The 12,288-nt window shown below is 42.9% G+C and overlaps 1 protein-coding gene across 1 annotated transcript in view; it reads left to right on the top strand.

Moving 5' to 3' along the window:
• The window catches only part of atp9a (ATPase phospholipid transporting 9A), a 46,333-nt gene that overhangs the window by 27,566 nt on the left and 6,479 nt on the right, over nt 1-12,288 (top strand). The window contains exons 16-26 of the mRNA XM_004070998.4: nt 543-635; nt 713-796; nt 3,648-3,818; nt 4,876-4,974; nt 6,273-6,362; nt 6,573-6,717; nt 6,939-7,003; nt 9,172-9,327; nt 9,871-9,935; nt 10,105-10,213; nt 10,294-10,351. Of these exons, the coding sequence (XP_004071046.1) occupies nt 543-635; nt 713-796; nt 3,648-3,818; nt 4,876-4,974; nt 6,273-6,362; nt 6,573-6,717; nt 6,939-7,003; nt 9,172-9,327; nt 9,871-9,935; nt 10,105-10,213; nt 10,294-10,351 (1,135 nt within the window). The remainder of the gene's footprint in view (nt 1-542; nt 636-712; nt 797-3,647; nt 3,819-4,875; nt 4,975-6,272; nt 6,363-6,572; nt 6,718-6,938; nt 7,004-9,171; nt 9,328-9,870; nt 9,936-10,104; nt 10,214-10,293; nt 10,352-12,288) is intronic.

Genomic DNA, 12,288 nt, shown 5'->3' with positions numbered 1-12,288 from the left:
GTTGTCACGATGTTTGTTACAATGTCTGTTAGACTAGAAAGAAAGCCGAAGTTTTTCCCTAAAAATGATTAAAAACTGTTGCCAAATTGTTGAAATTGGATTAAAAATTGGGAGTTTATCATAGATATATTTATATATAAGTATTTGTAATCGTTTATTCATATTTTTTTACTTTTAAAATGATATATTTTTTGCAAGTTTTTTTATATATTTTTTTTTTACAAGGCAGCACGAAAACCTCAACTTGTCTGTTAAAATTGAAAGAAAAGCGGAAGTTTTCCTTTAAAAAGTAATTGAAAACTGTTGCAAAAATATTCCATTTTGGTTAGAAGTGAGGGGTTTATTCATATCTTTAAGTATTAACTATTTTAGCATATTTCTTACTATTAAAATGATTATTTTTCTGCAGGTTTTTTACCTCAACCTTTACAAAACATCTGTTAATACGTTGAAACTCAACCACTTTCTGCATTTTAACATAAAAGTCAAAATGTATCAAAAAAATATGAAAATAATGTGATGTAATAAGTTCTTTTTTCTAGGATGAATCGGCGGGGGAGATAACCTTCTACATGAAAGGCGCTGACATGGTCATGGCGGGCATCGTGCAGTACAACGACTGGCTGGAGGAGGAGGTGACTATTTGTCTAAGGAAGCGATGAAAGGAGATGCTTTTGATCGGTGACCCACAGGTTTTTATCTCCATTCCTAGTGTGGAAACATGGCGAGGGAAGGTCTGCGGGTCCTCGTCGTCGCTAAGAAGTCACTGACGGAGGAGCAGTACCAGGATTTTGAGGTAAACTGAAATCCTTGTGATCTGGATTCATCCAGGTAAAAACCTCTCATTTTAACCCTACTGAAATAAAAATGATCTTTGATTTAGTCCTAAACTACAAAATCACTATACAGTTGAAAGGTTATCTTTTTTATACTGATAATTACAGATTATACTTTAATGTTGGCTTTAAAAGTTAAACAAATTATTTAATGACAATAAACAGGTCAGGAAATACTTCTCCTGATAAAACATTTGCTCTGTTTACTCAAAAAAACATATCTTTAAGAATCATACTGTGAGATTTCCTGTATTATTTTCACTAAATTCGATCGAGTTGAAGTGTTTCTGGATGTCCGGGTTAATGGCCAACGAAGCGCGCATTATCAGGAATGAACGCACGCTGTGGAAGCCTGAAGCGCCCGATTTGGAAGGGAGAACGGCTAATGCTGATAACTTTGAAGGCCCTTAACCCGCTTATACCATGGTTACTTACTAAAGAAATTAATAGTAGTACTTATTTTTTGGGTTTTGATAGTTTTTTTTCACAAAAAGCAGACTATTTGTTGCGTGGTGCGGCACCGTGACAACGCGCCCCTTAGTGCACCTCGACTGCAGCGGCAAAGGATAGCGATACATATATGCTGATGGTCAGGATGGGTTAGATAAAGCATCAGGTCAGAGAGAAAGTTCACCTTTTCCCGCTTGTTTCTGGCCAAATGATGAAGAAAACCTTTGTTTTAAAGAAGCCGGCGCAGTGATAAACAGGCAGGACACATTTTTTCTAATTTAGTTTCTGTACATTACCACAGTGAATTTTAAATAAAACAACTCAGACGCCATTGAAGTGCAGACTTTTATTCCATAGCTTGAACAAAAAGATTGTATAAAATGTGAAAAAACGAAAGCATGTTTAAAACACAATCCTCCATCTGAGTCCACATGGAGCTGCTTTGACCTTTGGTCACCAGGAATCATAACTTTTATCATAACTAACTTTTTTATATGCTGTCGGCCCAATACTCTGTAAAATGGTAATATTTTAGTTTAATTGATTCACTTTAAAAAGGTTTTGTTTCTAAATCGATCAACCTAAGTTTCAATGTGTTTATTATTGTGGCTCAATTCCATTCTTTTTACTAATATATATCTTCTAAAAATGTATTCTTATTTTGTTTTTTTATTAAGTCCGTTTAGTAATTTTAAATATGCACACATTTTTTTTTTAATGTTGATTTTATTTATTAGACTTTCTGCGTAATCATTTGTCAGGATTATTTGGCTTTTTTTATTCCAGCAAAAACAACTGTGGATGAAAGTTTTTTGTTTTATTTAGAAAATAGGGATAGAAAATTACTTCGAAGCCCATCGAGACGACTGTTGTTGTAATTTTGGGCTATACAAATAAAATTGAATTGAATTGAATTGAATTTTATATGTAAATGTTTTGATGGCTGTTTAGGAGTTGTGTTCAGAAACACACCACCTGAATTATGGTCATTATGATCATTCAAACTCTTTATTTGATCCAATCTGAACGACAGTTTCAATTTCTAAGCCACACAACAGTAGAAAAACATGACCTGGCGATATTCAAACACAGTTTTCAGAAAGTGAAGGAGGAGGATGTAGGAACTTTAATCCCAACTTGATAAGAAGCACAAAAAAAAAATTCTGAACGTCAGTGTGCAGAACAAACCCTGGAACGGGCTGTGCAGTGAAATCAATCCATGCACAAGTATCCATCAATTCAAAAAAATGTACCAAAAATGTTTTTGTGGGGGGGGGGTAAAGGTCAGTGGATGTTTAAATTCTGAGCAAATACGTTAGAATAATAGGAGTATTTGTTGGTGGTTTCTGGCTGTAATGAAAGAGCACCATCAGATCTAAATGTGTTTTATGATGAATATTTAGCGCTGTATTCAATAGTCTGCAGTGGGATTGATAAAGTAATAGTTCTTCTATACATCATGTATTGTATTATGACAATTGTATAATTACTGAAGTAATTTAAAAAAAGTGGAATTATATTAGATATATGTTTACTTCTTTCTACCTTGTTTCAAGCACTTCTTATTTAAACATTTTGCTAATATCATGTATTGAACTCCTCAGGTATGTGTCTATAAGCATGTATGAGTCTTTTCCAGCTCATTTATGTCTGGATTCCTAAATTAATTTCTTCATTATTTTTGATTCTTATTAAAAGAATAAAACGTTCCGATTCGGAAAAGTGTCTCATGGCAGCCAGAAATGTAAAAGCGCTCAGCTCCTCCTTCCTGCTGCTTCTGTCTAACAAACACTGATGGATACTTGGAGCAGACATGTATTTCTAAATGTCAGTGTGTTTTTTTGGCAATCCGAGTGACCTCTGACCCCCCCAGCAGTCCTCCCACCCACCCACTCGCACACAAGGCCGCAGTCATTGTTTGAGCTGGGCAGGGCCGTCTCCCCTGCAGTTGTGAGCCTCGGGCGCAGAACTGCAGCGTATAATTGAGCGAGCAGATCTGGTGGGCAGCGGTGACTCACCGGCTGAGTCACACAACTCAGTTTGTTTTCCTGTGTGAGTCACTCTCAGATTGTTTTTGCTTTATCTCACCCTCAATTTGCCCCGGGGCTCTGAAGATGGGCGTCGACCGCTTGATTATGTCTGCTCCGTACAGACAGACCCTGGAAAACGTTCACAGCTGTGGAGGAAATGTACATTTAGGCTGAACCCGTTAGCATCGACCCTCAAATGAAGTGCACCGGCGGCTCTTGATGTTTAGTCTGCAGGCGCTTCTGCCGAATGAGCAGTAGCATTTGCCTCGAGCCGCGGATGCCTGATACCTCCATCTCCTCTCTCCCCCCCGTCCTCTGGTGTGCTCCACAGGCGCGGTACGTCCAGGCCAAGCTCAGCGTCCACGACCGCTCTCTGAAGGTGGCCACCGTCATCGAGAGTCTGGAGATGGAGATGGAGCTGCTCTGCCTGACCGGGGTGGAGGACCAACTCCAGACGGACGTCAGACCCACGCTGGAGATCCTCCGCAATGCGGGCATCAAGGTGCGGACGCCGGCTCCGGCTGACCCCCTGTGGTAGCAGCAAATCTGACAGGAGTGGCTGGTGATGGCAAATGATTTAGTGTTAGACACAGCTTTTAGATCAAAGTACCATCAAAGCAGTCTTCATTCATGGAGGACTTTTTAAATAAATCATGTAAAACGACTACGTTTATTAAACAAAATTACACACACCTCTTTAAGCAATAAAGGTGAACAACAGGTTAAGCTGGGAAAAAGTTGCTAGGTAGAAACGCTAATAGTTGGAACCTCCTCCTTTGGCAATGGGTGCATAGCCAGGCAGGTGCAGCCATGCTGCACCTGCCTGTTTAGCTGCCTGGCTATGCACCCATTGCCACAGGAGGCAGGCAGGTGCAGCATGGTGGTGGTGGTGGTGGTGGTGGTGGTGGTGGTGGTGGTGGTGGTGGGGGGGGGGGGGGGGGGGGGGGTTTGTGCCGGTTGAAAAACGAGCATTTTTGGATTTGTAACCTCGAAAGCTAGTGGGAGATCATGTAAACAGAGAGCTCTCAGTTATGGGCTGGGGGGGGGGGGGGGGATTCAAGTTTTATTACCCTTAATCTTCCTCCACATTTTCTAAGGTGTTACCCGGACTTATTAAGAACTGGCTAGGCGCCACTATGTGGCATTACCAACCTGCTGGGTTGGTAAATGCATATGGATTATCAGCACAGCACTGGGACAGTTTTTAAAGTATGATTTTACTTTAGAATTGAGTTTAGATCAAAGGGAGGCCAATAGCAGAACCCTGCAGAACTCCGCCTGATAAAAAAAAGAGGAAATCAGTTGATGAGCGGGCAAAAGCTCCTGGAACTGTTACTGCTGCTTCATAGATCCTTACGAATGACAGTCAAGGCAACTTTTGGCATCAAACGAGGAAACAGTAGAACTGTCAGAACAGCCCTTCTATTGATGGTTTTTAAGGTGGAATGCTGATCTTCTGAATCCTTAGCAGCTTAATGAAATCCGTAATCAGTGTGATAAACACTCTTGGTCTTGACGTCCAGACCTCGTCTGAAGCTGCTGTTTGTCTGTCGGATCAGGTCTGGATGCTAACAGGAGACAAGCTGGAGACGGCCACGTGCACAGCCAAGAATGCCCACCTGATCACCCGCAGCCAGGACATCCACATCTTCAGACCGGTAAGTGCTGCACCGGCTCGCGTGATCAGGACGGCCCTCCGTGGCGGGTATAAATCACCCTACCGCCGGTGCAAACGTCCAAGGACGGCAAACCCCCCCACCCCACTCAGACGGGGAAAAGAAACCATCTGAACCCCTCCCAGAGGGAACATGTGAAGGACCCGCTTCCTAATTAGTTTAGCATGTTTCAGCTTCTCTCTGCTCTGGTAGTCCCCTTCTGTCTTCCCCTCTGGAGCCGTGCCAGCGCAGAAGGAATTCCTGCCGCGTGGGAAGAGTCCGATTTGCGTACAAACGCTGTAACTGGAAGAGCACAACAATGGTTGGCACGGCCTACAAACCTCTGGAGCAGGGAGCACGGGGGAGGGGGGGGCCTGCAGCACATGCATCTGGAGTAGCTTCCTCGCCGCCTGGAAGGCCCGATCTGGACTGACGTGTGAACACTCAGCAGTTGAAGGATGTTCACGCCGGAGCAGGGCCCCCGATGATAGATTCAAACGCTCTCAGGACGCCACTTCCGAAGAGTTTTTTTAGATCTATATTTGAACCTGACACAGTTGTTAGGATTTTATTGTGAAGGGTGTTTTCCTGCCTCTCTGTCGTTATCGTTACTTTCTGCAATATTCGTATCGCAAAAAACAGCGTAAACTGCACAATATTGTTGCCTTGATTGTTTACACACAAACCACACACAGTCTCATGGCAGCTTCATTTTTTAACGCAGTTTTTCAGCCTTCTTTGAGACACGTACACGTTTTCCTTGATAAAAATCACAAGATGCACCAACAAAAGCAAATGAAACTAAACAAAAGAAGAAACTGTAGTCTGTATGGATCTGCAGTCCCTTCATGATCTCTTGTGCATTTTTTTGTCGTAATGGAGGCACAAAAAGCTTGAAGTTGCATCTGTTCTTCCTAAAAGTTGTGATACTTTTCAATAACAATTTTTAACTAAAGTTGATTTTTTTTCTAGTTTCAGTGTTTGGTGGAAACAGGATTCAAAGCTGCAGCTAGATGGAGTTTATAAAGTTCTTGTGAATGTAGATTCTTGGAATAATTTCGATTGCCTCATGTGTGTTTCATGAGTGAAAATGTTGTCAAAGGTTCACTTATGTTGTGGTTGTAGTCGTCACGTACGGGTCGCTGAGCGGCTTTTGCGCCCTCAACCAAACGTCCTGCTTTCTTTTGTCTGATAACGAACAGGCGCAGACTGTCAGGTTCCAGCCGCTGATCAGCATTAGCCGCACACGCGTGTCTGTTCCCTCCTGCGTGCTCTTCTGAATGTGGTCTGTGTTGCCACAGGTGACAACGCGAGGTGAAGCCCACCTGGAGCTCAACGCCTTCAGGAGAAAGCACGACTGCGCTCTGGTGATATCAGGAGACTCGCTCGAGGTGAGTCCGACTTTATGAAACTGATGGAACCACATCCACTGTGGCGTCTCTGGAAGTGGCTTCTGTGGTCAGACCTACACCCATCCTCCACGCCACAGTTGGAGTTAAACTGTAGGTGAAGTGGATGGAGCGCAGAGCAGAGGCTGAAATCGGTTAGAAGCTGCGGTCTAAAAGCGGCTCACCCGTCTGTCATGTTGGCCTTTCTTGCAGGTTTGTCTGAAATATTACGAGTATGAGTTCATGGAGCTGGCGTGCCAGTGTCCTGCTGTGGTGTGCTGCCGATGCACCCCCACCCAGAAGGCGCAGATAGTCCGGCTTCTGCAGGAGCGCACAGGCAAACTCACCTGCGCTGTAGGTGAGTGGGAGCCGGTTTGGTTTTTGCGGCTTCAGCTGTGCCTCCTTTCTTCCCTTCAGCCACAAGCTGCTGCTTTGCAGCTCATTTTATTTCATGTTGTCGTTATTGAAAATAGGCTAAGCGATCTGTTAATCGGGGCGCTGCTGAAATATTGACCCCAGCAGTATTGGAATGTGTCTGCTATAAATCCTGACACCTCCATGGCTTTTCTTCTCTCCCAGGGGACGGAGGAAACGATGTCAGCATGATCCAGGAAGCCGACTGTGGAGTGGGAGTGGAGGGAAAAGTAAGGCCATCCATCTCACAGCCTCACATTGACGTGACTGGCTTTGGATTTCCTGTGGAGATCTGAGCGGCGCTCGGAGAGCAGAGGAATCCTTTTTATGAGGATCTTTAGCCTGAATGAGAGGAAACGGAGATCATGGGAAGAGAAGGAAGCTCCCATCAGCCTTTTGCATCATAGTTCTCTAAATTATGGGATTAATTTTTGACCTAAATTGACAAAAATCATTGACAAGAAAAGTTTTTTAGGGAATTTCTGAAGCATTTTTTGTAACATTTAAATGCATTGCCTAATGAAAAATGACCTTTTTCCACATATTTAAAGTTCCACTTCAGTAATCTGATGATCTATTGTAAAGCTATTCCCATTGGGCGGGTTGAAAAAAACAAATAGAAAAATCCGTCCAATGATCTACAACCTGATATTTTGTGAGGATCTGTGGGGGTTTGACCATTTCAACCTGCAGACAGCCCCTATCCTACTGTAGATGCCGTGTCACACAGACAGCGTACAAAGGTCAGACGTGAATGTATGTGGAAAAAGTGAGAAAAGTTGACTTTATGTGAAATTTTCACAGATTTATCACGGATGAAACCCGTTAAACCACAGAAGAAGTACGAATAAACCACACAAAGAACATGTAAATCTACGGAGAAGATGCGCCATGCGTGATTAATGCGCAGTTTCTATGTGTATGTTTATATATATGTATACACACCAGTGATTTGTGCGTCAATTACATAATTTTAATGTGATATGTGCGTTGTATGCGCGATATAAGAGTTATACATCATGGTACACGCGTGAAAAGTCCGTTAGACGTGGAAGGGCCGTGGAAAGCCACCAATCTGCAGATGCATCTCTCAGAAATCATGCAGATTTGCGTAACATTTGTGTGAACAATTGCCTATAAACTACGTAAAATATGCATAAACTGCGTAATTCGTCCCTCGACGGACATCTGCGGACATCAATGAACGCAAGAAACACTTATGAATTCCGTATATCATGCATGTTTCACGAAAGACAAGAATTTCATACGTGGAAAATGCAAAAAAGGCGGAAGGTTGAGTAAAAGCCTCTGTGACCCACTGTCACAGGGTCAAGGTCATGATTCACCTCTGACCTCAAAAATGTTCCAATCCATCAGCATTCCTCAGTCTTTCTGCTACATTCATGTCTTCAAACTACAGCTCGACAGCAGGTCTTTCCACTGATTTGAATTCCAAGCATCATTGATTTGCATTTAGTTGAATGCATGAAACCCCCAACGGACTGCACAGTGAAACATCTGGCCTGCTGTGGGAGATCTCCTTAAAGCACGTTAGAAACCCAGTGAAGGCTTCTAATTCTAGAAAGAAAATGTAAATAAAAGAAGGGAAGTCACTTTATATCTGTGAACAGAACCACATTAAAGATGTAAAATTACAAGAGCAATAAAGAAATCACCAAAATCGCCTTTGAAGGAATTTATTGAAAGTAAGCCTGAGAACTGCAGTAAAACTTCTGCACTGTATGGGATGTCACAAGGTGTTTTTTGGTGTTTTTAGCAGATTCTTGTGGCATTTCTCTGATAATGGAGTTTATATATAAAGAAAATTAAGCTTAAAATTGCATTTCTGAGTATTTCTTTATCCAAATTATTTTGAATCTGGAGCAGATGAAAACATTCAGTTGGAAATCTGTGATGTAACAAATACGCTAGATGGACCATAGGCTCTGTGCTCAGAGGAAGAGGGGGTGGTGTTGCTATGTGCCAACTGTCGGACCCACAGTTCTAATGAGGCACTGCCGCTCTGCAGAAGCTATGTCCTAGAAAATGACACAGGGTTTGGGCTATTTATTAAATGACCATTGGGAACACTTTTGGAATAGATCAACAGATGATCGGAGTGGAACTTTGACAAAAAAAAAAAAGATTCCTCTGTGTTAATTGGAAAAAAATGATCCATCATTTCAAACGTTCTCGTCACGGTTTGCTGATCCTACGGAAACTCGCAGTTGTAGTTTTGGGAGGAAATGCCCCAAATTCCTGCTTGAATGCTTGTTTTTTGTGATACCGGTTGCAGAATTTATTGCCTCTGTGTTGTAGCTGATTTCCATTACAGCAGAAGCCAACCTTCAGCCCTTGTTGGGCTCGGCCTCGCTGACCTCTGCTGCGTGTTTGGCAGGAAGGAAAGCAGGCGTCTCTGGCGGCCGACTTCTCCGTGACTCAGTTCAAACATTTGGGCCGTCTGCTGATGGTCCACGGTCGTAACAGCTACAAACGCGCCGCGGCCCTCAGCCAGTTCGTCATCCACAGGAGTTTGTGCATCAGCACCATGCAGGTATGAACAGTTTGTGTATAACTATCACAAAAATCCTTTTTTAACAAAATTATTCCCCCCCAAAGGTAATAGATTTCTTGAGTTTGCTGCCTGGAAATGTAAGAAAACCCTTTGGACTGTCTGTGGAAGACGACACGATACGCTTTTTAATCATTTTTTATCAGCCTGACACACACTCCACAGCATTCCTGCTCTCTTCCCATGTCCCGGTCTGACCCCTCAGCTCCCACAGTGAGGGACGGACCGTGACTCACCGCTTCACGGACGGCGGCCTCTCACAGAGGCCCTCCTCTGCATGTCTCAGATCAGCAGCAGTTGCAGCTGCAACCTGTCTGGCTGGAGGCCGTGCGGTCGAGGCCGACCGTCTGACAGCTTCATGCAGACTCTACCTGATGAGTCAGCAGAGGCTGCAGCGGTGGATTAAAATCCAATTCCCAGAAATCTTGTCTTGTTCCTTCAAAGTAAAAGTTTCTCATCTCCTGTCTTAGTTGTGTTATTGATTTCTGCTCATTGACTTAGTCTTCCTTTCTTCTGACCCCCCAGGCGGTTTTCTCCTCCGTGTTCTATTTCGCCTCTGTCCCGCTCTACCAAGGATTCCTGATTATCGGGTGAGATGCGGCATCTGGATGACTTATCAGCGAAGCATTTGGCGTCCTTGCTCCCCTGGCATTTCCTCTGCGCCGAAGCTTCGCTGAAATTCAAGATGAGGGAAAATATGAACTTATGCTGAGTCGCGCACATGTGCTCCTTCACTGATTTGTGTTTTGTCTGCTGCAGTTATTCCACCGTCTACACCATGTTCCCCGTCTTCTCTCTGGTGTTGGACAAAGATGTTAAGTCGGAGGTTGCCATGCTGTACCCAGAGTTATATAAGGACCTGCTGAAGGTGTGTAAAACCAGCAACACGTTGATGCTAACCTGCAGTTGCCTTCAGTCTGTTCATCAGGTCTGCTTTTCCTCCAACAGGGCCGACCACTGAGTTTCAAGACCTTTCTGATATGGGTCCTAATAAGTATTTATCAAGGTAAGAGATCCCTACTGAAAAGTTCATTCATTCATTTTCTTCCGTTTGTCCTTTTCGGGGTCACATGGCTGCTGGAGCCTATCCCAGCCACTTAAGGGCCAAGGCAGGGGACACCCTGGACAGGTCGCCAGTCTGTCGCAGGGTCGCACATATCACTCTCACATTCACACCTATGGACAATTTAGAGTGACCAATTAACCTACGAAGCATGTTTTGGGACAGTGGGAGGAAGCCGGAGTCCCCGGAGAGAACCCACGCATGCACGGGAAGAACATGCAAACTCTACACAGAAAGGCCCCCCATGGTTGGTCTGTTTTCAGGTCCCCCTGCCGGGACTAGAACCGGGGGCCTTTTTGCTGTGAGGGGCCGAAGAAATACAAACTCTGATTATGACATTTAAATGTCATTTAATATTTTTAAACAAACTAACAGTTATAAATACTGCTTTTAAAAAAGTGTATTCTCTAAAACTAGAGGTACACTTTTTCCTTGACAACAATCCTGCGGCACACCAACAGCCAAAAATGTTAAAATGGAGAAACTCTGTATTTTGTTTTAACGAACAGTCTCTCCACAAACTCACATGCATTTTATTGTAATAACTGACTCACAAAAAGCTTCAAGTTCCCGCTGTTTCTCTCAAAAGTTGTCAATCATATCTTTCAACAAAATTAGCTGAACGTTTATCCCGGTAGTTGTTTTTCTCTCCAGTTTACTACAATGCAATTTCATGTAAACCTGGCTTAAAAACCCCCAAAACAAATAAAAACAATAATACTTTTCTTCTAAAAAGTGATTTATTTATCAAATTTTTATGTATTTATTTATGCCAAAGCGACTGTCGTTTTTGAACAATTCTATGATGACGACATGCTGATACATTTTACACAAAAAAGACCAACATTATATTTTGTCTGAATAAAAAAATGTAACTTTGAAATAAAAAACAAAGGTTTCTGATTGAATCAATTCTTTTCACTTTAGTTTAAACACGTCTGTTGAGCTCGTAACCATATAGTGACTTGCGAAAGTATTCGACCTTGAACTTTTCAAACTTTTGCCACATTTCAGGCTGCAAACATACCGATAAAAAAAATGGATTTTTTTTGTGAAGAATAAACAAGTGGGACACAAGCATGAAGTGGAAAGAAATTTATTGGATATTTTAAACTTTAACAAACAAAAACTGAAAATTATTCATTCTGTCTCTCATCGGTTTTGCACATCGAGAAACTGAAATTGAATTGTATTTCTAATCGATGCAGAAGTAGTTTTGTTTAAATCCAGGGAAGTGTTGTGTTCTGGTCTTTCCGCTCCGTTTACCTTGGAGTATTGGGCAGAGAGAACCTGGAAAGCCCGTGTTCTGTTGTCGCCTGTAGTTTCAGGTTAAACACGCCCAGCAGCAGCCTTGCCCTGAACATGAACGTACACGCGTGTTTCAGCGTCGCACAGATGCTGCTTTCAGTGGCCAATGAGGAAGCTGGTAAATATTTGCTCAGAGGAACTGAGCGAATGTGGGAAACAAAACAGAAGTAAGACTTAGTTTTGTTCAAAGCGTGTTTTTGTCAGGGAGACGCCCAGGTTGCTCTGACAGCTGCCTTCAGTATCTTCTTTTTGACCACGGTCCCCAGATGTTCTATCAGGTTCTATTCAAATGGAGCACAGGATCACCACAACCATTAAAGCGGGTTTTGGTGTCTTTGTGTGAGCAGATGCCAAGTCCTGCTGGAAAATGAAGCCAGCATCCCCACAGTCTGTTAGCAGAGTAGCTGGAAGTGCTCTGGAGCTTCTTGGTTGAGGTCTTCATTGACCGAACTTCAGAAAACAGAGTGGACCAACACCAGCAGATGACATGGAACCCCGAACCTCTTCACACTTCAGTCTAGACTTCTGTAAATTTTTCCACATCTCTCCACTCTTCCTCCAAACTCTAATAA

This window comes from Oryzias latipes, chromosome 7 (assembly GCF_053564925.1).
Source record: "Oryzias latipes strain Hd-rR chromosome 7, Olatipes_Hd-rR_3.1".
Taxonomy (NCBI): Eukaryota; Metazoa; Chordata; class Actinopteri; order Beloniformes; family Adrianichthyidae; genus Oryzias; species Oryzias latipes.
This window is presented reverse-complemented; position numbering and strand designations above follow the sequence as displayed.